This window comes from Mycteria americana, chromosome 10 (assembly GCF_035582795.1).
Source record: "Mycteria americana isolate JAX WOST 10 ecotype Jacksonville Zoo and Gardens chromosome 10, USCA_MyAme_1.0, whole genome shotgun sequence".
In the NCBI taxonomy this organism is placed as follows: Eukaryota; Metazoa; Chordata; class Aves; order Ciconiiformes; family Ciconiidae; genus Mycteria; species Mycteria americana.
Window position 1 is genome coordinate 23066651 of NC_134374.1, and position 26521 is coordinate 23093171.

The following is a 26521-nucleotide window of genomic DNA, read 5'->3' on the forward strand; positions in this document are numbered from 1 at the left end:
CTAATTGTCATGAATCCATTTAAAATATACCCTTGAGAAGTATCCACTCAAAAAGCATTCACACAAACCAGAGTTTAGACATTTAATAAGAACTTTTCTAAAAAGACGTCTATATAATACCTAAATTTGCTTGATCTTTAAAATAGCTTATATTAACTTACGATGTTATATAAACATCAATTAATTTCATCATGTGTACGATAAGCATCAAAAATCTGAAACAGAAATTACTCTCAAAGAAAAAGATGCCTGAGAGTTACAGAGAAAAGCACAAAGAATTTCATTTTCAGAAGTTGTCCGAAGTTATTTCCTCTATTAGTTTTAAAACTACAGCCAGAGCTACTTCATAGTTCTCAAGAGCTGGGTGTCAGTCAATCCAGATATGTAAATACTAGCTGATGAATCCACATTTATGTGTAAATCATATACAGTTACTATAAAGTATTTACATTCATATTTAAATGAATAAGAATACTTTTTAAAAAGACAGTTAAGTACTTAAATGCATTCAATAGGTAACTGCTCAAGAATCTGTCCAAAATGGGACCTTAAAATAGACTGCAGATAAGAAACAAATCCACTTTGGCACTCCACTGAAACTGTGGTTCACTAAAGCATCCTAAAATTCTTGGTATTAAATCCTACCTGGTGGTGGGGTAACACAGCAGAAACTATCCACTGATACTCACTCTCCAAAAAACCCCTGATTTTCCAAAGAAACAGATATATGTGCATCTTGTTTCCAAGCTTCACACATGGAGACCGGGTTGAGATAATTGAGAGGGCCCATGAAAGACATCACCATGAGGAAGAAACAGAAGAGAAAACAGCAGAATGCAAACAACGTACAACCGAACCAAACAAACAGCTTATCACTTCCTGGCTAATGTTTGCGGAGCTGTATCTTAAAAAAGAAAACAGCACATCAGCCTTTTCCTCCAGAATTATCAGTCGCTGGCTCCAGGAAGGCCCCACTTCCATTATCTGCAGTGAATTCATTACTCTGTATCATTCAGCAACCATGGACGTTTTCTGACAAGCAGCAATGGGTAAAACTTTTTAAAGCATCAGTGTTACGTGAATGATTTAGTTCCTTCACTCCATTTTCACTGAAAAAGAAAGCTTACAATTTCTTAGATAGCCCTTGCAAGTGGGTTCAAGAAACTTCCAAGAAACCACACCTCCAAACCTATGTATGGAAGCACATCCTGAAAGCCACTGAGTTTCATCACCACATGAATCTTCTTCAAGTATTACGGCCTTGGGACAAACGCTCTTACGCGGAGCTTGTCCTCACAGCCAGTCACCTATGGGGCCATACATGCCCTCGTTACCTAGAGGGACCACATTCACACGTCAGATTTCAGCATGCTGCTCCCTCGCCTGTGTGCTGTGATTTAGCCCTGAAGAACCAATGTCTTGTCCAGGGGCTTCAGAAGGTTTTTTGTTTTTCAGACGCACACTTTAACATGTAGCATTACAGTCCTATCGCAGCGTCCAACCTCCCCCAGGAAACGCAGCCCAGACTGATGGGCTCAACAGGAGCTGTGAAGTGCTCTGAACTCATTTCTGAACTCCAGGAGATCTTTTAAGCTGTGTCTCTGCATGACGCTGACCATTCACTGCCTATCTCGCAGCCTGGTCCCATCGGCTGTGTAATACATGCCACGCCACGAGCCATACTCACAGCACACCACCATCTGCATGCTTGAGGAAAAAAGACACATCAAGAACGTCATCCTCTTTCCTATCTATCCCGATGCGCAATCCATTTGTGTTCGATGGCCGTGGACTAGCAGCTCACCTCACCACTCAGCAAACAGGGAGATCCACTTAGCCACTATGTGCTACTCTTAACTTCCAGCGTGAAAAGCAAGTATCTTCACACTCACCAAGACCAACACAGGTACATGTCTAATGAAGTAGCACAGATGTCTCAATTTTTAGGATGAAATGTTTTACTGTATCTGCTAGGGCTGGAGTCAAACAAGCCTAGTTTTTGGATGAGATGGCACAGAAAAAAACCCCATATTAAGTTCTCTCTTATTTCCAGACTGTATATATTCCTCCTGGCAAAAGGACAATTAAAGAAAATTAAGTGTATGCTTCACTAGCTTTTCAACTGATTCTAAAAATATTAATAGTAGTTTTGACTGGTTATATTTTTAAAATGGTATTAATGTTTTGTGTTCTTTAAATAAAATTATCATCTTTGAAACAATAACTCTCTGCTCACGGAGCACAAAAATACTTGCTTTAACAACAGGAAAAATGACTTCATGAAGTCTGCACGGCACTCAAGGACTAAAAAAATCTGTTCTCTGGTCTTGTCATTTCTACTCTTACAATAAAATAACAGCCTCGGCATCCTGCTTTTTAGAATAAAAGACCTACCTCTTTTGACTTTTCAAGCACTTGAAAATTTTAAAAGAGAAAAACTAAAAAATGCTGACCGTGTAATAGCTGGGTATTCATGGTGGGTGGAGAACATGAAAGGTTACAATATGGATCTGTGCCTACGCGTTTCTTTTCAACTTGAGCAGCATCCTCCTGCTTCTGCTAACTCGGCAATCATACAGCTGACAGATTTCTGGGTTTTCTAAATAATGCATGGGATTTTCTTTTAACATGTCAGTGCAAAAGTATCAATTCTGCCCCTGTGTCGTTTGTGATGCTGATTTTCCTTGACAGCATTCCATTAAACCAATGAGTTTTTTCCCTCCTGATGGTTCCTTAAATATTCCTCCGAGTGATGTATTTGTGGTTTTTTAAACAGATTGTGAAGGATGTTTGCATTTATGAGAAAACTGCATGGCAGGTACTGAAGGGAAAAAAGGATAAAAAGATAAGCCTTTTTTTTTTTCCCTATGAAGAGCTTTTTCTCTGATCCTCATATGCCAAAAGCTAGGGTGTTTTTCCTTTCTTTCCTGCGTAACTTAGCTCCTTGTCTGGAAATTAAGCAACAAGACTCTACATACAGAATAACATTTTGACTTCCTAAGGAAATACCACTGAAACACTTAGTACTGTTTGATATCTCTCTTGGGAAAGCAAAACACATTTATTAAATCATGCATGCTAACTCCAAAAGCCAACAGAAGGAAATAACTGCTTTATTCTTTGCACTGAGGTTTTGTACAAACAGGTACTGTCATAGATTGCTAAGCACTGATCCTTCTTTGCTGAGGCAGCTGCGTAACACAGCATCCTTAAAGGATGTTCAGGTAATATCAGCAATACTATATTTTGCAATCTATCCTTCACGTTCCAGTTCTATCACATACTTGTACAAATTACCTGCTGCCATGCTGTTAAAAAAAAAGCTCTGATTTCAAATAAGTTTCAAATTTCCCTAGGCAATTATATGCTAATTTCCAGAATACACTTCACCTAATATTAGTATTGCATGATGATGAAACAGATGATCTTTACAAACACTTTTGTGCAACCAGAGAGGTTTGGTTTTGTTTATCTTATTTCTACAGAACAGCAAAATTGATTACGTGGCTGGGCTTTGAGAGATCTGCACACACATTCAGCATACGTAGCTTCAGCTGCCAGCTTCAAACTCTTGATCTGACTCGTTTTCCAAAGTGGAATATGAAAGGCCACATCACTCCCGGCACGTATTATCAGTCATGCTTTACAGCATGCTTTACAGCATGACTTGCCTTAGAGATGGCAACCCTCTGGGCTCAAGGCGGTCCTCAGATGTGTGCACCGAGTGCCATCAACAAACCACCGCATCTCCAAGGACTCACGTGGAGTAGCCAAAAAGGAGGAATAGGATTATGAAAGACTTACGGCCACTGGGGATTTGAGATTTCAGAGGGATGTAATTCCTCCCACTTCCAGACACCTACATCCCCAACTATGTGGTTCTCTAAATTCAGCCTTCCTTCCCAGATCCTACAAGATGGAGACAGACACTAAGCCACAAGGAACAGCTAGCACAGATCGGCTGGACTGTGGGGCCAGACAACCTGTAGTGCCAGATTAAATATGAGATTTTTCAACTGCCTGAGAAGTTTGCTTCAACACTTCATATGATGAGTAGGAAGGTGCAAAAAAGTCTCTTTCTCTTCTGCAGAGAGAGTGGAAGGAGGACATTAATGTTCAAATGTATAACGACATTCTTCACAGCACTGTGAACTAATGCATTACTTCAATTAAAAAATACATGCAATTTTTTTTTTTGGTACATTTTTTTTTCCACAGTTTCAGTATTGTCTCTTGCAGCATTTTTTTAAATAAGTTATTTAGAATATTCCAGTAATAAGTGCCACCATAACTGAGATTATTGTAATATTACAAAAAGGAGGTAGGTAGGGCCCGATGGCAAAAGCACACCAGCTGGACTAGAAGCAGAAAAAGAAGTGGCCCATTTACTCCCCACTTCCTTAGAGACACTTGTAAGATTCAATTCCACACCTGTAATCTCCTAGAGGACAATATAATATCTGAGGAATTATAGTCAGTGATCTTGAGAGTTAAGAGTTCAGATTTTAAATTGATAGCATGAATTCTGGCTTCAGGCACAGAAATTCTTGAAAAAATTCCATCATCATAGGTGCACACACACAGAGAAAGAAACTACAGAAGTGACGTTCTAGGCATTACTGAAGAAGCAAATCCAAAATTATTTCATGCTGACTTCAACAGATACAGATGGGGATTGAAATGAATGTGACAAGACGTCCTCACCACTTCTTTATTATACTAAAGGTCTGTATATAATGACACACTTCCAAAAAACCTGGCAACAAACATTCAGGACTTAATACTGGTCAATTATATTTTTAATTCAAACAAACAACAGCAAAAGAGACTCTTCCACTCATCTATCGGACTACAGAATGAGGAGGAAGGCACACATCCCAGTGTGAAATATTTAGTGGCGTTGTATTTTATGCTCGCCAAAGGAAGTCAATGTCTCAGACTGAGGTAAAAAGCCAACAATCTCTGTAGTTGGTTTTTTAAGTAAAACTGCAACCCTTCAAGTCTTTGTTACAGTAAAAAGAAAAAAAAAAAAATCAAAGGAAGCAAAAGGTCCTCTGCTCTGTATAACTATATTTCTGATTTGACAGCTACAATTATAATCATTCAGACATCTATTTCCCACAAACTCTCCACAGCCATAACCTTTAGTGATTAATTATAAAGTTCCAGGAGCAATAGTACACAGACTAATTTCCTAAAACAATAAAAGACAGAATTTCTCATTTGGAGCTAAATGAAACACGAGCAGGTTGTTATTCATGCTGAAATCTAGATGCAGAGTCATGTTGCAGCCATTACAGAAGCTATTAAACACAACCTCAAATCAAAGAAACTGTAGGTCTCTCTCCTAAAATAAAATGTTTTTCTCACTTATGAGGCTTCTGACTCCTTTGCTCTGTTTCTTTTTACCTCTTCTTAGTAAAAAAAAATTTCAAAATTCAATTTTCTTTCTCATTTCGCATCCCCATTTTGTTTTTAATAGTCATTTAAACTGTAAGAGTCTAGAGCAAAACAAACATTTGGTAAAGGTTTCATGCACACAGAATTATCATGGTGTTCTCTCCACAGTGTATCAAAGTTACAAAATGCATATAAATTTCTAAACAAAATGCCCGCTCTCTTCACGCCCTACCTCAGTCTCCAGTGAGTTTTCCATAGTGAATATTTGATAATTCCTCAGTTATTTTGTATAGTGAAATGTATATTTAAGTTTTACGTTCCTTTCATTTTGGTTTTCCTTTTTGACACATCCTGCTGTACCTGTTTAATGTAAACCTTTAAAAAATGATCCTCCAATAAAGAGAGAAGCCATGCATTACAGAAATGATCTTAATGCTGGCATTGCAGACACTAAAAAGAGGGGAAATTGTGATTTTTAATATGATTAGTAGCCATTCTTTTTTTAAGGACTTATTTCTCTGTCTGCAAGCAACACTGGCACTTGATCCAGCAAATTTGCTCTTGGCAATTTTACTGAATTAGGCAATGAAAAAGGGAAAGAATTGAGAAAAGATCTTTACATAACTGACACCATATCCTTATCCTTGGGCCCCACTGTAACTTCAGCTAAAGTCAGTGGGAATTTTTCCAAATATTTAAATTGGTATTGAGTCAGTTGTAGAACTCATTGAATTGCTAAACCACAGAGAACTTTCATTTAATATGCATACTCTTGACGTATTGTCGAAAGGCTGGTATGATAGTCCCCCATAAAACTTGTCAACGAGGTACCTGAAATAATAATATTAATGTACTGTAGATTCTCCCCATATGAAGTATACACATTTTGCCATATCAGCTAACACACGAAACCGTGAACATTCAAATTAGCAAGCTTTTGTACAGCAACTTTAAAAAACCCTAATATTAACCCTACATCTTTTCTGTATGAAGCTTCCTTGCTTTTCTGTAGGAATTCTATCTTCAGTTATATTTCTTAGCATTCAGTGAAACTTCATAATTCATTTTGAACTATATGGAGACTATAAGAGTTACACAAGCTAAATATGCTTTTTCAGTGCTTTTTTTCTGAATTCAATATGCACTAATTGATTAGGGTCTGAGAGGTGAATAAGAAATACGTATCCTACATAATAGAAAGCTGGGGAAGGGTTTAATGCATGAATTAGAAGCCAGATTTCTTCAATACAGATGAGTACACAAAATTAGCAAAAGGCAATACCACTTTTGGAAAGACTGCTTTGTGCATAATTTGTCATGAATTCAAAGTTACTCCTTTAGAAAATGAGTCTAAGACCTCCCAGCTGCTGCTTTATTGGTCTAATAAATTACCATTTTGATGGTACAATGCATATACACTATACACCATCCAAGCAAGCAAACTGTTAGAGCAGCTTCGTCTTTAGAGACGCATGTGTGACTTCAGAGATGTGTGAATGCCGATGGGAGATCTGAATGCAATGAGGAATCAGACAATGCCTCTGTTCTTGAATTGATAATGAAAACAAAGGACGCATAAGTTTCCAAAATGGTAAGAGCGTATTGTAGGATTGTGTCAAAAAAAGTGAGTCCAAGTAAACCTGCCCTTACTGTAATAGGTATCTGGCAGCTTTCTGAGACAAAATGGATCTAGCTTATTCCAGGTTCTCTACACCATCCAAGTAAAAATCTCTCCTATTCACCTGAAAAGAACATGAAAATAAACAAAGAAGATATCCTCTTCGAAGGACCCATTTCTGACTTAAACTTTGAACCCTATTCTTGTGGAGCTGGGACTCAGGGAGCTTAGTTCAAGTTTATACTAATGCTTATAGTAGTATAGACTGAACATGTGTTCAGTGTCAGTGCCTTCCACCCAAGGGTACTCCAGCCAGGTAGGCCACAACAAACGTTTATCATGACTCTCCTTCATAGCTGTGGGTTGCAAATACCCATTCAAGGAAAGAACAAAATGCAGAAAAGCCAGAAAGGTAGTGATTTAGCATTCCCTACTTTACCTTTCTCCAGTGAACTGTGGAACTCATTATGAGTTCCAGCAACCCGACGTTTTGGAAACTTTTCACCATTTACAGGAAAACGCCAGACTCACTGTATTATTGCCAATAGAGAAGTCCTTTGTTTCTACAAATATATTTAGGGAACAGTTTAAAACGGCTATATTCTAACATAATGAAAACAATCCTTCACCAATATTTTTCAAAAAATTAATGAAGATGGCTGTTAGTAGGAAAACTGGAGGAATGGGTGCAGTAATTTGGATTTGACACTGGCAGAGCAAAGCTTACAAAATAAAAGAGCACAAGAATTTGAAACAAATCTTTGATTCTGTTTCCCGTTTGCAAAACCAGGTGTTAAGAGTCCCTACAGCTCACATGCACAGCATTACTTACCTGCATTAGAATTGAGCTCTTCATTTTCTGATTCTGTTCCATTTTGACTTCCACTTCCATGAAGGCTATTCATTGCCATAAGTTTCATTTTCTGTAACTTCATAGCCTCTGCCATGGCAGCCGCTGTCAGACCTGGAAAAATATAAATAAAAAAATGCAATATCATACCATACAATGCAGCACTGAAAAATATGAAGAACAAAACAATTCCTTTCAGTGAGAATAAGTCACATAAATTCAATACACATTCTTAGTCCAGTTATGTAATGTTATTCTGAACACTATCTTTATTTTAAAATCAAGTTATTTCAGTACACCATTTTAAGGATTTTTTTTTTAATTCTTTCATGTTTCTTTTTCTTTTTCTTTCACATGTATAGCATAAATAAATATTTATTTAATGGTATCTCTTTTGATCATACTTTTAAATATAATTTCCTGTCACTTTGATAATTTTGTCACTTTGATCACTTTCTGCTTGACTTATTTAGCTGCTACAAAATTTCCTAGTACACTAGTAAGATATAGTATTCCTTAATTTCAACAGCTTGAAGCCAATTAACATGGAACAATCAATGCTGTACTATTATATTATACATCCAAATATTATTTTGTCTTTTTCTGAAGCCTGTTGGTTTGGATTAACATTATTGCTACTGGAAAATACTGCATTGGAAATGTTAGAAAAGTACAATATGGGTAATTACAAACCTTTAAAAGAGACCATTAAGACCAGCACAAATTTACAGAATTAAGGGGGGTTAGTGGTAGATTTTCAAGTGACTAAAACCCAATTAATTTCCAATAGTAAAAGAGAAGAAGTTGAGTAGCATCAGGCTACAGGTTACCATCATTACCATAATTTTTTTATGTAGATTCCCATTCTCTTTTTTTCATAAGAGTAAACTTTTTAAGTTTTATGGTTTTGACTTGGTCAGTAAGCAAGAGATCACATTTTCTTCCAGACAGCATCAAATTACTTTTACTCTGGGCAAGATGTGACTGAAAATATCTTACCTGAAGTTGATCTACCTTGCAGGAAAATACAGGGGATAAGGCCTTGTAACCAAAAAGACCTCTACAGGTGTAACTGTTTATTCATTCAGTTACGGATTAAATGGGTTTACTGTCTTCCTCCCAGTACAGTATGACTTGCTTTTGTCATTTGCTAAAAAGCAAGCTAAATGCTTCATGTCAGCTATCTTGTAACTGACTGTGCAATAGTTCCACAAAATCACTGAATCGCATTTACCAAAAACCCCATGATTTTTTGTTGGTGGTGCATGCTGTATCAACCCACAAAGATATCATATATCAAAAGAGAATTAAATAATCTGCTGTTTCTGCAAAGTACTGCTTACTGAGAGATTAGATACTGATTAAAGTGAACTAATAATTTTCACATCCTATACTGCCACACATCCATAAATTAAAATACTCTCTTTTAAAAGCTGCTATGAATTTGACATTTAGATTAGCTCTGCTGCTCCTAGCATAGGCTTCACAAAAGTTCTCATTATTTTAATATGACTTAAGTAAGCAAGCAAGCAATAGACTCCAACTGCATGGAGGAGGGACATGTATTATCACACATGGATACAGCAATTCGGCTAACTTCAGCGCAGGTGTTCCCGATTAATATCAGTAAGTTGGAGATGACAGGTTACGAGGCGGGAGGTACACAAGCCCTCTTCTCTCCAGGCCGTCTGTCCTCCTCTTTCCCTCTTGCCTAAGAGCCTCTCAACATTCACAAAAACAAACTGCAGTTACACACTCCTACATTCCCAAAGCACTGATGCCAGATCTAACAAACACTACCTACACTAATTAGGCACTTGTTCTACTGTTTTGTCATTGATACATGAAAACCTATATTGATTTCATTATTAAAATACACTAAATACAAACATATAAAAATAAGTCCAGAAAACATCATCAACAATCTTGTCTTTTAGGTCATCTAATGCAGTCCTCACTTCACACAGAGGATCACTATACTGTAACAATACTCACTTTTTACTTAAAAATATTTTTTTTCTAACACCCTTTAAAGTTCTTTTGCAAATGCTACAGGGTTTTTTTTTTTTATCAAGCAGACACAAAATCCTGATGTTTAAACTCCTTTTTTTACAAATTCTCTGGCTGACATCACTCACACTTAATCCATCAAAGAATGCATCTTCAATGATAAAACTGTTCACACACTTTCTGGAGAAGACGAGATAGTCTATAAGCTTTTCCACTTTTTTGCTAAGGAAAGGAAGTGGGATTGCTCTTTGAGTGAATTTCACATTATTTTTAAGAAGTTCAGAAGACAAGCATCAGCACAAGTCTTCTGAGGACTTCACTGTTTTCAACATTTCCAGGCACCTGTGTGATTTGCCTGCCTACCTGCACATCTGCACCTTTCCTCCTCATCCCAACCAATTCCAAGTTTTGAGGTACAGCCATCACTAAAGCATTTTCAGAACTTGTACCCACTCACAGCCTACTCTCTTTTCACTTTATACTTCTAATCAATTTGCAAAGAATTCACATTTATTTTAAAGGTTACAAAAAATACAGAGTCTGAATGTGGAGGTTTTTATCATAACATTTTATCATTTGTATGTACCCAAATACGTATAGATGAACCAATATCCCAGTAAATATTTTCATCTGGCTCAGTATTTATACAGATTCTTGATGCTGTAAGTCATAAAACTTTACTTAATTTAAATATACAAAAGAGTAAAGAGATAAGGAGATGAACAGGGAATGGAAAGTGAATTCAGACCTTTAGTAAAACGTTCAGTGAAAAGGCAAAACAAAAAATTATACAGGGTACTGTATAAAAAAACCCCAAAAACCAAACACACAAACTTCTACTGAACAGTTGTATCAGAAGCATAACGAAGGCAGAAAGGGTACTGAGGAACAAACAGAAAAGAATAAACGCAGTCCCAAAATCACCACGATGCCACCTGCAGAAATTAAAGGTAATTATTGTCAGGCATTTTTGAGCTCCCTAACCAGACACAGCTGCCATAAGGACAACAGCCAAAAAACAGTGATGTATCAGAAATCTATGCTGTGCCATCTGCCACACCAAAGTCACTCCACTTCAGCATTAAAAGTTGAAAGAGTAAAGCACAGTCCTAATGCAGGAAGCACTACAGCCTGAAGATCCTGAGCAGTCAGGCATAAACTTGAAGCAGACATAGCCAATACTATCTCTAAGCTCAGTATCAGCAAAGTCTTTATACTCTCATTCACTTATTCCCCAGTCTGTATCATTTCTTACTTGAATTGTGATAGCAGTAAAAGCCCCAGAATTTGACTGTATGAGGCACTTTAAAACCAGTGTACTAATTCTTCAGCATTTCTGAAAGCTAATAGAATTGAGGTTAAAGCAAATGGTTTCAGCAGTAAGGGTGTGCTACTGATTGAAATGATGGAAGAAAACGTACAGCAAATCACCCATTGGCATAATCTTCAATTAAGGCTACTGCCGCGCTAACGTTACTGAAGCTACTATTTAATTTAACTATTAATAAAACTCCTTTCTATAATTGACTTAGCTCCGGCTAGCTGCGGCAAAGAGGGCTATTCTTCAACTGACTTATCTAAAGATCTACAAAGAACTGAAGAATCATTTCCATCCCCTCGGATGAATCATTATCAGCAGCAGAATCTCACTTAGAGTACCTCACTTTGAAAAATGTACTTGAAAACTGCTGTAATGTATACATCTATCCCTCTACTTTCACCTTAGAAAAAAAAAGGAAAAGGATCACTAGGAAAAGCGACATGCTGGATTACATACTTCAAAGCTTCCCTTTTTTTCCCCTCTCCATTTACACTTTAAATTTCCCTTCCTTCAGTTATCTTCTGCCAGCTGTGATTAATCACTAAACACCCAGGAAATAAACTACTTACCGCCTATTATCAAACACGTACAACCGTTACAACACTAACAACAACAAAAAAGCATGAGTCACATCACAGTTGCAATGATTTGTTTTCAAAACTGCTAGCAACCATGTGGCCGGTGGAGGCAGTCCTGCTAACAGCAGCCCACAGCCCACCAGTTGCCTTGGCTGAAAGACAGCAGCTCCTTGAAGAGCTGGTAGGGATCTTTAAGGGTGACATCTCGGAGCCATGTCCTGCGTCAGCTCTCTATACGTGAATCTTGATTACAATCGCATAACAGATTGTGATGGTGTGCGCTCAGGTACACCTGCATCGTGCATATGGCAAAACCACCAACTGCCATTAGTAATCTTCTTTCTGTAATTTCAGTTTTGTCAGGACATTGTGTACTCTCCCTTTGACAAGCCTGCGTAACTCTGCTGTACAACACACGAATTTAGCCCTGAAATAACCCTTCAAGGACACACAAACCGGCACACTTTAGGCTCAGGTTGCACTGAAGTAAAATTCTGCAATTGTATTCTGAGCTGCAGTTAAAGTATACCTAAGCACCAAACAGTTTTCAAATTAAGGTTTTTGATCCAAATGAGGGCCATACTCAGCTTACTCAAGATGGCACGCCACAACGATCTGGGGAAGATTCGCTGCTTGTGGGCGCTGAAGATGGAATAGATCTGAACGTACTCTGAGGCTTGGTCACTTCTGTGAGGGCTGGACCCACTGAACATGTCCTCTGCTCCTAAAGCCAAGGTACCTGTAGTACTTGAGAGGGCGTGAAGACCAGAGAGGTTTCTGCATCCCTTGTCTGCATCCTATCAAAGTTAGTGGTTAATTGTTTACTCAAATATCCCCGGCAGACAGAAAGACTACTGAAGAGTATTCCCTTCTGGAGTCACAGAAGTTATTTCAACAAAAAAAGCATTTTTCCTGCATGGCCCAAAGATCACAACTCCAAGGTCGTTTGTAGTGCATCCCCCTCGGGGCCAGCATCCCACTACAGGGCAGTGCTGAACCCACCCCCTTCCCTGAGCGCCATGCGACAAGGGGACAGTGCCTCTTGCCTCCAGTACACATCACCATTTACTGATTAGCAAACAGCTTCTTGGAGACCCAAGAAACCAAAACTCCATTACATTCCTGCACTGAGGCACCTAGGCTGCCTTGCATGCAAGTGAATCCTCCATGTTTAACTAATGTCCAGTCATTGAAAATTGGATTCTGATGGTGAATACAAGGAGTCTGAGCATTTTAAGGTGACCCTGAGTACCTGCTAATCTTGTACTCTAGCTACAGCTATTTTTTTCAGTTCCCTAATTAGTTAGACTGTGCCCCTCCTTCATATTAGTTTGAAAGCTTTTCTGTCAAAACTGTAAACAAGTAAATTAACTAAAGGAGAACTATGAGTAATCAAATCTTGAGGTTTGCAATTAATTAAATGAAACGGTGAGTCAGTGAACTGAAGAATGGTCTTATATTAAAACAAAACATTTAATTAAATTAACAGTCAACACATTGCAATTAATAATATTCAAAAGGAAAAATGAAAACCAGCTTAGCCTTGCCATATTATTTCAGTCTAACAGTCAAGCATTGTGCATCAGCTTGTTTGTTATTTGCATTCAAAGCTGCTATGGGTCAAGTATGATGTGCTAAAACAGGAATAATGAAACATCTGGTAGTATGAAATGTTAATATGAGATACCATATTGCAAACAGTGAAAACAATTCTGAAACATCCAATAAATTAGGCCTTGGAAGACTGAAAAGGATATGCTTTCTTTCACATTTTCTTCAATAAGGAAATTAATAAAAATAAATACCTATAATGTACTTTACGTTTTCAGAATGCCTGCAAGAATTTACTAATTAATTTAAACATTCACATTAGAAAGTGGAGGCTTCTCTGCTGCTGAAACAAATTATCCTTGTTTAGTGATAAACAGGTAGGTAAAAGCCAGCTGCTAACACAAAGGGCAGTGAAACCAAATTCTTGAATAAGAACATTAAACTGACCAAAGTGTTAGAGCAGTTTGGAGACTGGTCCAAACACATCAGTCTTATTATTGCAGATTTTTCCATTTCTGTCAACTGACTCAACTAGACACTGTAGGAAAGTTTTAGCTCTAGTGCATGTTCCGTTTTCAATAGCTGTTCAGAGATATCCTGGCTACCATTTCGGATAGGTCATAATAATCCATCAACGTGAAACATTTGAGAGACTGTAAGGAAAGAACGTGGTGAGTAATTGGCCACTGCAGGCAGAGGATGGGATTTCAGCGTACATGCCGGAGCGCAAAGCTCCATCATGGGCTCAGTTGTGTGAGTATTCACCCCAGGCCCTGGGAGGACACTTTGGAGCCCAGACTGAAATCCATGCTCCATCCATTTGACATTGCCAAGCTGAAATGTAGTCAATAGCCAAAAAATGTATTACAACACTTGAGCTTCTTTCATCTGTTGTGATACCTGCAGCCAGACATTCTGGTATTACAACCATATTTTAAAAATATGTTCTTCTCTCCCATTTTGCAACAGGAAAGCACCCCAAACAACAGCAAAAATTGATTTTTAGAGTAGAAAATTTGAAAGTATTTATACAGTATTTATCCTGCTACATGTTCAAAGTGAAAGAGAAAATAAAGACTAATTCTCTGAACACGTTCAGTTAATGAAACTTCAGAGACTACTGAAGATCATCCTTAGCAAAACATTTCAGACAGCAGTTAAAATTTTTGAGTGGCCTAATTTTCAAACACCACCACTTTAAAGTGTCAAGAAACTATACTATGGCAAAAGAACCTTACTGAGGAAGAAAAAAACCACCCCAAAATATTATGCATATTTGTCAGGAATTGCGAGAAACTAATCTTGCACCGAGAAGCTCCAGTCAGCTCACTTCTGCGGTGAACTGTCACACAGCCGCTACTTGAGAGACCTTATTCTTTGCCTTTGCGCAGCCCCTGAATATTCCCGCCATAGCTTCCACTTCTGCAGCAGATAGATAGGGACAGACCTACAGATAGGTCTCTTCATCATACAACCTTGCTTCCCTCACAGGTCAATCGATTCTCTATCATCAACCAAGCAGTTAGGCTGGGGAAAAAACCAGTGTGTGATAATGTAATTTAAAGACTTTGCCAAACGCTCAAGGGATCAGACTTAGGGTTGCACAAATGTTTCTGAATTTTTAACGGCTTGATTTTGCAGTCCTAGTAATTTTTGTTTAACACGGTGTGCTTGCTCACCTTATTTTAATTCTAAAATATAATTTCATGCAATAGTTCACATGAGCATAAACAAGATTAAAACCTTTACACACCAAAATGTCCCTGCCACTCCATGGAATAATTTGCAGAAGTAACAGGTGGTCATTCTCTAATTTCACACATATTTAGGCAGCAGCAAAAGTCCTGATACTTACAAATTTGGGTGTTCACTTTAAAATATGGGAAGAGTTTGCTTTCCAGATGCTTTCATCCCACGTCTGCCCCTATTCTTCAGGCTCCTCACCCCAATTATAACCTCTGTGCTTTGTATAGCCTAATCTTATCCTCCCTGATACCCACCTGAAAGATTGGAAACATTTTTAAAGAGAAGATCTTCCATCAAGTCCCTGTACCTGAGGCGTTTCATATGCTTAATGCACATGAAGAGATGATGACCAAAGACCTGTCAGATTTCTTGTCTAAACCCAAGGGGCTCAGTTTGAAGTATACAGAATTTTAATCCCAAATTTGTGCTTAAACCTATGTTAACAAGAGCACTCATGTTCAAGCTGATACACAGCAATACCCAACTACATATTTTACAGATGACTTATATCCAAAAAGGTAGCCAGTATCTTATGTCAAACAAAATTGCAGCTTACCTTATTGGAGGGAAACAGAAAAACCAGAACTACAAAGAGCACTGAGAGGGTAACATTAATTTTTTTCCCCTCATTCTTACAGCGTGTCTCCTGAGAATTGATTAATTTTGTGACATTTTCTGCTCTTTTTCACAATCTATGCCATGAGAATGATTTGTCAAGACCGTAATGCGTAATACTTTTAGTATGCTGCACTACTGTGACCTTTACCTTCTTCTGTATATTTGATTGACTGACCACCCCACTTTTGATCTACAGGTTTCAGAAGACAGAAGCATGCACGAGACAGACACGTCAGCCACTGACTTATTGTTGAAAAGATCACAATCACTTTATACAGATAATTTGTATGTTCTTCTGTTCATATCTGATGCAATTTTAGTCATGTCATGGAAAATTTTCAACACAAAATGAAAACTCTTACACTATGTGGTGTACTTAAGTGTTTTCATACATCAAAAGAGTGACAAATTCATGCATTAGGACTCAGATTTCAGTAAGGATAAGACAAGTTAAACTAATGCTCATAATCATCCAAATTCTCAAACTATCCGCTTATGCTTTCATAATGCTGTCATGGACTAAAGATTACAATTCTTTGAGATAAGGACTTGAAAAATTAAAAACTAAACCAGAAACATGTTAAATTACCTCCCTGTGAGCAACATATAAAATAAATTCCATTTATAGGAAAAAATGTTAACTCCAAAGCGCTAAATATTCAGAAGCCACAGGAAAGAATACAAAGGTGGTTATCATCAGCCCCAAAAGGAAAACAGACACAGGCCTCACAACCTGCAGAGCAGGAACGCTTCCATAACTTCAGTAATTCTTTCAGTATCAGGACAAATAAGGATATTGGCACACGCTGGCACCCGGCCAGCGCTGCCCACTATCATCTAGCGATGTTGCCCGGGCGGGCAATCGCAGATTTACTCGTGTCAGATTGTAAACACCCTGGACCGCCCAACGGCCTGGAAAGCTCACACACAGTCAGGGCCCGGGATGCACTAACAGGGCTTAATGGCCACCTTCTCCTGGGCTTCAGAGCTCAGTGCATCTGCTTCTGATTGCAGGACTTACCCATTTTAGAATACATTCGGTTCATGGGAACCTAAAATAATGTTATAAATACATTTAAACCTAATAGCCCTCATATTCACCATGGACATTCTGTAATGTCTCTACCATCATAGAAGTTTGTCATGGTGCACATGCTGCCATCTGAAATTAGAATTATCTGTTGTTATTTTTTTCTCCATGTTTATTCCTTTCCCATTAAATCAATTTCTGTGGGTTTAAAGCACTTGTCCATAAGCGGTAATGATGGGGAAACAGCTGAAGTTTTTGGAGGTCCTTTCTGTTAAGTACCAAAAAGTCTGAAAGCTTATCTGGACTTGGCACAAATCTCTAGAGTTTGTAAAATTAATTGGGCTGGAAGGTCTTCTGAGAATAAGGCTATCTTTGTGAGTGACTTCAAGCTACTTCCTACTTGTGATTGGAAAATACTGTACAAATTTTTTTTTGCATCAGATGGCACAGCTCAGCTATGTCCCAGCTGTCTCAAATCACAATTTAAAAAATGGTATATTTCAAGGATTTTAAGTGAATACGGAGTTCCATAAATTCATTGTGCTACAGTATTTCAGATGAAACCTCAACATACTGCCAAGATCAGCACTGCTGTTAGAGAGTGGATTGCTAAAATATTACCCCTGCTAGCTGGCGTTCACTTCAGCTGGACCAGCCTGACCAACGCTACAGGCCTTCGAGGATCCTACTGCGCAGATCCCTCACCCAACCCCTCCTAGACGCTGAAGTGTTAGAGGGGAGAAGTGTTACTCCAATCTTTCCTCAGATGATTTCACTGACCTGAAACCCAGCAAATAATACTTTCACATTATTACTCACCAAGCTACAAACAGCAGCAGCGAGCTCCCTCTTGACTCAAGATGGCAACCGCACCATCGAAACTTTGCTTGAAAATGAACAGCAGAAATACTGCGAACAAGGCTCCTCCACTTAGACAATTTTGTAGAATCATCCCCTACACGATATTTCTTCCACATAAGCAATTTTTCAAGACCTCCGCCAGAATAGGAACTCAGTGCTATGGTAACACAGCTACCACTGCTCTTAGTTACCTAAGGCTGAGAAATTTGTGGCCAGTTCATAAAAACCACAAAAACATTATGCTTATTTGAAGCACAATAACCTAAGCAATGAAAAGAGGGAGCTCATGCACTCCTCTCCAAACAGCATTTAATTAATGCAACCTCAAAAGACGCAAGTTTGAAAGCAGCATCACGTAAGAAGATAAATTCATGGAATATTCTTCTGAGACCTGTAATCACTTTCCAATTCTGGCTGTTGAATGAAAGCGAAATATTAGCGCTTTAAGATCATTTGAAATACCACAGCTTCTTCACAGCGAAAATTATTTTTGGATGGTATTAGGATAGACTAGTAAAGCAGTAATGTCTCTGGCAAGAAAGGAAAACAGCTCAGTGAAAATTCAGGAAATCAGTGACACAGGGTCCAAGCGGATCTCCAGCTTTAAGGTAGAACCTACCACATATGCAATTACTATCAATTTGACAAAAGATGTAGAACGTAGTACAGAAACATGACTTAAATTTTCTTGGAATAGCTGATTCATAATCTTCCCAAATGAATTTTCCATTAATTGTTCAATGTAAAATGAAGTAACACCTGGGGGAGCAAGGACTAGACTCTAGGTCTCTACCCCCTCAAATGAAGACTCTTAACTACTGTTACGTTATGATCTCTTTCTCTATACACTCTTGGCAAAACAAAACCTGTTGTTTTATTTTTTTCTTTTTTAATTTCAGGGAGTGGAAAAACACATCCATCTCAGTTATAACCTGATGCTTCACACAGTCATCAGGAACGTAGCTTTTGCCACAAAGTCCCTTTCACCAGTATTGATTATTTTAAGTAGGATTCTGTGGTGAGTTGGCATTAGTGGTGTTCATGGCATATACATGCCATGTATTTCTTCTTTCTAAGAAGAAAATTAGATATTTTGGATTAGTTTATTTTTATTTCGGCTGGATTTGGATGGCAATCCAATTGGCTGTACTTGGGAAAGGACAAGCTTTCATGCAACTTTCCAGCAAATTTCTGTGAGGCAAGAACAACCACGTCAGACAGCAAATGCTGCCCAAATACTTCCTCGGGTCAAAGCTGAGTTGCTGCTTTGGGCACCTTCTGCAAATGGGTGATGGATATGTGAATTTCTCATACTGCAAAGGAAAAAAGAGGAGGCAGCCCACAGGCTGGAGAAACCAGATTTAACTTCTAGCTATGTTCAGACCACAGGTGAAGAAACACAAAGAGCTGCTCTGGGGCATAAATTAATGACTATTGATCACACAACCAGAGAGTGGACGAAACAGGATTACAGAGGAGTGTGTACCTTAACTTTTCTTTTTTAAAGCATTTTTTACTTCTGACTGTTCTGATATCTCTGTTTTTAAGTTACTGTCATATAGTTTTGTTGAAGCTTATTCATGCACGTTTACTCACACAAAGAACACAGGAGACAAAGAATTTAGTCCCAATAGGTTAATAACGTCTTTGTTTATGAAGTTATGCAAGAATAGCTATTTCCATTTTATGCTATGCAAGGTAAAGAACATTTTTCAAAGCTGAGACACTGACTGGAAACTTATTTTCTTGTTCCAGGTGGTGAATAAAAATAACACCTAGAAAATGAACTACACCATTTTTAAAATCTTAAAGGATGTGTCTCTACTCATTGGTCAAGCTGAATTAACTTGCAGCCTCCAAGCCAAATGCAGACTCAAGAAGGAGAGGAATAATTTAGTCACTGACCTGAAACACTCAGTAATCTAAAATTATGCAAATACTCTCTTTGCCCTTGCAAATCTTTACAGATAAACTCTACTGGTCTTTACTCCCGAGTTTGCATCAGTATAGCGGTTTCATTTCTTCTAAAACTATGGCAACAAACATTTTTAGCTTAGGTTTTGTGCAACTATTTCAGTACTCAAAGTACATCCAGATCTTAAAATAGATTCTCAGATATTTTTTTTTATTCAAATTAATTAAATTTAGTTTAAAAATAAAAATATATTTAATATAAATGATGTCCAAGATGTATTGAAAGTTTTTTTAGCCAATTCAGAAAAATATTGCAGGTATCTACTCATCTTGGTTTTCCAGAAGTCTACATTATATAAGTAACCCCTTGCAAGCATCCCCTTTAAAATTATTATACTCTGCAGTCCTCAGCCTTTTCTCAATATTAATATTGTACTTTTTGCAGCTATCTGTTTAGAGCTGAGAGGTTTAAGTCTACTCTAAGGCTGTTTCCCACGTTGACAGATTATTATATATTATTATAAACTTTTCTAGGCAATATTCCCATATGTTTCCAGTAAGCATTTAACTCTGGTTTTAGAAGTTTAATATGCGATACATCTGTCAATTTAATAGTTTATTAAAAAGACATACTGTTTCTTCTATAGATATTGCTTTTAAATAAATCTTTTCAGTATTTATCTACTATACCCTTTAATTGAGATTTCCCTGACAGTGGCACTACATTGATAAGAGTAGGTTTAATAGGATAGTTACTGGGAATTAATTAATAATTGACCAGTTCACTATGTTAAATATAAAACTTAACTGTAATTTTATTCCTCTATATAGTTTTAGGAACCAGTATGTATTTAAAAAAGACCTACTCACTTAAGCTGAGAAGTGAATTTGAGATAGTTAGGCTGCCCTAATGTGTAAAAACTTAGAGATGACCAAGAAACATTCTTTCTAATTCTGTTCAGGAAATAAAGGCTGTAATATCCACAATCCCATCTGTCCTTATTTCTTTCAAAAAGCCACTAAGCTGCTCCTAGTTGGGAAGAAAATTAACCTTTTTACTGATTAATCACTAGGCAGCTTTGACTGGTGAAGAGAAAATTGTATTACAAATGAACAGCTACCTGTTATCAAATTACAAGGCGTTTTCATCAAAGGACCAAAAAACGCAGCACATTGACCAGTTAACATGTTTCCACTGACCTGGGGGGATTTTTCCAGTTAACAGCTTCTGAAGAATGCTTCCTTTTGATTCTTGTCTCCGACACAAAAATGATTGTCCCATTTAACCACTGTTCTATCACATACATCAGAGAATCCTATTTACTCACACACTACTGGAACATTAAAACACAATAGTGTGATTGTCTCTGGAAGAAAATTTTAAAGATTGACTTTTTTTCTTTTTTGTAAAAAAGGGAGTAAGATCAAAAGCTAACTTTAATAGATGTTTGACTAAGGTCATACTCCTAGGAAATGGAACACTGAAGATGAAAGAGAACAAATAGATTTGGCTTTTGATCTCAGCCAAATGCATTTGGCATTGTTTAGCTTTTATAAAATACTTAAACTTTAGGCCATATCATGACTAAAATGAATTGGTTGAAGTCCTGAGGTTTTAATAGTTCAGTAAGACTTCAACATGTACCAACATTTAAAAAAACTTCTTAAGTACTTGGCTAGATTTTTTTTCTTACTGGAATGAAGTCAGGTCAAACCTGACTATTGCTGCTAACGCTAAATATGTATAAACAATTTTAAGAATATACTTTCCTAATCATAGGCAGATTTAAGAGTTATTATCCACTAGTGCTGTTAAATCAGGACCACTGGTATTCCTAGCAAGAAATTTTAGGGGAAAGTGCAGAGCACTGAGAAAAAGTATTGTAATTATTCAAATAAAACAAATAACTGTGTCCCTAGCCAAGAGTGTGTATCAGATCCTTTTACCAAATTATTTCACAGTTCTAATCCACCTAAAAAGTATTGTGGACATCCAAATTTGTAAACTAAATAGTAGTAAGGGAGGAATGGATTACAATCTACAAACGATTACTTTCAAATTCTTCAGTAATAATGGTGTCTGCTAACTGAAGACAACTTGCATAATTAAGGAAAAAGATGAGATAACATTCATTAAAGCAATACGCTTAAATTATTACTATTGGTAGAAAAAATTAATTACCATTAGCCACTAGAAGCACTGCAAAAACCTATAAACCACTTAGTAGGCTACACAGGCAAAATTTACAAAGGAGTTTCATCAGCCCAGGCAGCTCAGCCCTCTGATAAACAACAGTGATGACAGGAAACGCCCCGGCCCCAAGCTTCAGACTGCTTTTTTAGAGTTTTGATAAGAATTAGTGATTTATACCACAAAATATATTACAATAGAAAATACTGTATCTGTGTTACACAAACGTTTGGCCTTAGGAACTATTCAGAAATTATACACAAGGGAAGAACTTCCTGATCTTACTTTCAAGTTACTATATTATATTACTATATTATAACAATTATAAAGAACTGATAAAGAGCTGAGAAATTCCAAAGATATAAGGTCAGGTATTTATCATCATTAAAGGAGACGTATCTGACCACAAACCCTAAAAGTAACCCAGGGAAGGAAGAGGTGATTTCCCATATACTTCTCCACTCATCATAATATCTTTCTCAAGGGCCACTTAAAACAAAACAAAAAGGCACAAGAAGCCTCAGCCATTTGCTCTCCAACATCTAGCCACAAATTAACCACACAAAGCAATCATTCATTCATTCCTTCTTTATGCTGTTTATCTCCTAAAAAGGGAAAATATCATAGGCGTCCCCCTCCTTTTTTAAAAAAGGACATGGTTTATTACTCCTTTTTATATTATTTATTACTTCATGTACCATATTTCTGCTGCTGAGGCAATACATATGATTTGCTGAACCCACCTGGACACTGAAGACCTCTGCAGAGCAGAAAACCCAATAAGCTTAGATCTGACTCTCCCAAGTACAGAACACCTGCACCCAGCAATATTTTAGCTATATCATTCTCAAATATCACAAATATGCACCTCTCTTTATGTACTAAACCTACCTGCAAGACCCTACCATCCATCACAAATAAACCTTTTTTTGTTTCTCAGCACCTCAGTTATTTCTGTTTACTGTCACAGAAAGACTTACACCTTCAGCCAAACTGGAACCTCATCACTCATATTCTACCCAACTTCAAATGCAAGCCAGAATCGATCTACACTACTGCAAACCTGATGCTCAAAAATCCCTGCCTTAAAACAGAAGGATTAAAAATTGAAAGAAAAAAAATCTAAAAAGACAGCTAATTTTTAAACCAACATAGAAAAGCTATTCAGAGAAGTATTAAAATATCTTGTTTTCAAGGACAGAAAACATCAAAAATACATGGAGGACGGAAGCCGTCGAAGCAAGCTGGATGTTAGCTTAAGTGTAAACATGTGCATTTTAGACAGTGAGGCCGAGTACCCTCCCCTTTCTCTCTCTAGGCAGCAGAGAAGTAGGGTGCGAAAGAACCAGACGACGAGAAACGAAAAGTGTGGGACAGTCCCAGCTGGAGCCTCCGTGCCTGCTGCATGAGGATATATGCTAAACCCCTCTAGTCCACAGAAACGCAGGAGCGGGGGGGCGGAGGCACAAACACAGAGATTTATTGGCCCTAGTCAGCTGATGTGAGTTTGAAGATAATCTCAAAGTTGACACTAATTACATAGGTACCTATATATATACACACACACACGCATTTGCGCATGGAGGGGTTTTTTACATATATATAATTCAAGCATTATACATATATATATAAAAAAAAATAAAAAAGCAAATATATATGCTTTCATTCTCAACAGTTTCTGTTGATCAAAAACCAGCACGCAACGTGGAATCCATTCCCTGCTTTTCCTCTTAGTTATATTTCTTCAGGCATTCAAAACTTTCTGTTCTTCTTGAAGCTAGGACTATTTTCACTTCCCTACCCTTAAGACATTAAGCCTACAGAGCTTCAATAGATAATTTCCTTTGTTTCAAGAGCCGGATGCTTGCTATTCTGCAGCCCTTGTTTTTCTTGAAGGATACAAAACTTCCAACATTAATTATACACAGATTTAGTGATCACCACAAGAGGTCTTGGTCTCATCCTTTTCACTGTCTAGCAGCACAGATCTACATCTTGCGTTTTATACATTGCCCGGAGAATGTATAAGTTTATCTGCAGATAAAACGATGGAATTCATTGCTACTGGAATTTCTGAAGGAAGAAGCTCAAAATCAGAAAGGACTTCTTCATATGGAATATATAGAAATCTGCTGAATGACAGAAAAATTTTAGAATTAAACCAATCAGTAGAATACTATACAAATCTTTCAGATGTATGGTAAACAAAGTTATCTCCTGAGTCTTCCAATTGTTCTACTGGTTGGCTCAAGTTTCAAAATACCCTGCTTCTTTAATAATATAATAAATAAACTCTCCATAATCTTCTGTGTCTGGTTCTGTGCAAGAAAAGGAAGTTATTAAAAAAACAGAGTGTATTTGTGGATAAAAATGAACTCCTACCAAATAAAATACACAAGAATATAAGGCAAAAATTAAGCAAAATAGTGCTTGATTAATTTGGTCCTTAGTAGGAATATAAAAGGACCAGCCTTATCTGTTGGAACATACCGTAAGACTGATTTATATTACGAGCACTGAACTATTGAAATATATGCTTATATATCACATTTTATAAGAGGCATCATGGGATGACACCATCTGGTATGGAGACATCAATAACTGCACCTTTTAAAAAATAACAGCCAGAAAACAAAAACTGTCACTATGAGGTTTTCTTTTGTTTTCTTTTTAAATACGGAAACTTTCCAAAGAAAGCCAGCAGCACAGAAAGGTGCAAGAGAACTAAAGCCAAGCCTTGCGGCAGCGGCCGCTCCTCGCAGGCGGCACAGGAGTCCTCAGTGTTCTCACACCAGCGAGAGTCTTGCTGCCGGAGCGCAGACCCTGCAGTAACAGGCAAGGGCAGACAGGAGTACTGTGCTGCTGTTTCATTTATGCTTGAGGTAAAATACTAGTCGTCTTAAAAGAATAATTTGCATTAGGTAAATTCACAGACAAAAATACTTAATTAAAATAAAATATGTTAACTAGCACCATGATTAAAATATCCCATAGAACTGTTTTCTTCTAAATAATGTAAAACCTAGTAGAACATATGCTTCTGTATTTTGCTTATTTATTGCTGGAAGAAATCCACAACACTGAAAAAACACACTCTCGCATTATATGCATGTCTAGACATAGATTGAATTTGATTTTCAGGATATTCCAGACTCGGCAGCACTCAAAACTGCGGTGATGAAATACAACTGCATCCATTGAATTTCACTGCTGTTCTTCGGTGCTTAGCAGTAACACCCCTATAAACCACACTCTTAATATCTGTGTTATGATGATGTATGTGTGACAAAAGCACACACAAACTTTTTGCCAATTCTTCAGACAGCGAATTTGACTGGAAGCCTTAGAGCTCCCAAACCTCTGGAATGAGGACGGAGTCACGCAAGCGTCAGTGAGGAAGGGCGCTTTTCTATCTAACATCTGTGAAGCCCTTTACGCCGAGCAGAGTGAGAAAGAGAGAGCATACGTGCCAAGTTCATATGTAACTTTTGTCGCCATAAGCAAAACTTTATAAGACTCTAAAATATAATCTTTAACTACTTTAACATATGTACCTGTTGTTTATTTACTACAAACCATATTTAAGGTACTCCATTGTGGATTCAAAGAGTGAACAAGTTCTGATAACTAAATGCAGGCTCCTAACTTGGAAAAAAATTGCCCTGAACAATTTTAACCATGGGTAAAGAGACATATTCCTATGTACATACTAATAAAACTAGATTTTGTTCTCTTACACCCGTGATAAGTACCCAGATTTACTGAAGATAGCATTACTTAAATTTTGCCCAGAAGATTAAATATTTTTGTTCTTGAGCAAAAATATTTAGTCTCTAGTTGTAAGTGCAGAAAACAAACTCTCTCCAGGAAATGAGTTATTTTTCCCTTCCTGAAAGAGCTCATAATATGATGAGCGTAACATCAGCAGTAATGAGATGAAATGGTATTGTAAGCCACTGTACAAATAACAAATCTATTATGAATAATTCCCACCAGAAATCTTGGAAACTGGACAACCCACTGTCTGTTCCTATTTTATTTAGTCAAAACAGAAAAATGACAGGGAGATCTGTACGACTGGGTTTCAAATGGCTTTACTCACTACTTCCAGTGGCATTCTCTCACAGATGACTAATTGTCATCTTCCGTTCTTGTCTTTCCTATTTGGCCAAACTGAACAGAAGGCAAAGATGTCTATTGTCCCCTGACACATTAGTATTCATTATGGTGAAAAGTAAATGAGAACTATTTCATCTTCAGAGCACTACCCTAAGACATTAACACCTAATAACAATATTAAAGTCACATTACAGGTCTTTAATCTGTGGCAATAATAATGCTGTCTAGTTTAATAAAAATACACATTAAAATAAATATTTTGGCTATCCACTTTTAGGAGTTTGCAAACAAAATTATTACCAAGTTGAAGCGACTTCAGGATAGTTAGAACTAACTTTTGAGAGCAGCACTGTTGCACTTACAGCAACTTGCTTCCTTTTCCTTGCTTACCCATACTCTCCTAGAGAGGAATGAAAGCTGCTTTATCAGCATTTCTCATGTTAGTACTCTTAAAAAAGAAAGAAACAAACACACAAGAAAAGTAGTCATGTATCTTGAAATCAGTAACTAAGTAAATAATCATAATGAACCAGAGCTCAAGAATTCTGCACATCTCCCGCAAATGTTACCTGCAGCACAGCCAGTACACTGCTCACTCTTGAGATATTCCTTACCAAATTTTTACTTACTGGAATTCTACCAGAGGGACCAACTCTAAGAGAGAACTTTTCATGCCATTCAGCAAGTTGTAATATGGGAATTGTTGTTTAACCA

General features: G+C 37.3%; 1 protein-coding gene across 3 annotated transcripts in view; it reads right to left on the bottom strand.

Moving 5' to 3' along the window:
- Positions 1–26521, bottom strand: part of DACH2 (dachshund family transcription factor 2) — a 315443-nt gene that overhangs the window by 93555 nt on the left and 195367 nt on the right. For all 3 annotated transcript variants that reach the window (XM_075513257.1, XM_075513256.1, XM_075513258.1), the window contains one exon: positions 7851–7982. In XM_075513257.1, coding sequence (XP_075369372.1) covers positions 7851–7982 — 132 coding nt within the window. The remainder of the gene's footprint in view (positions 1–7850; positions 7983–26521) is intronic.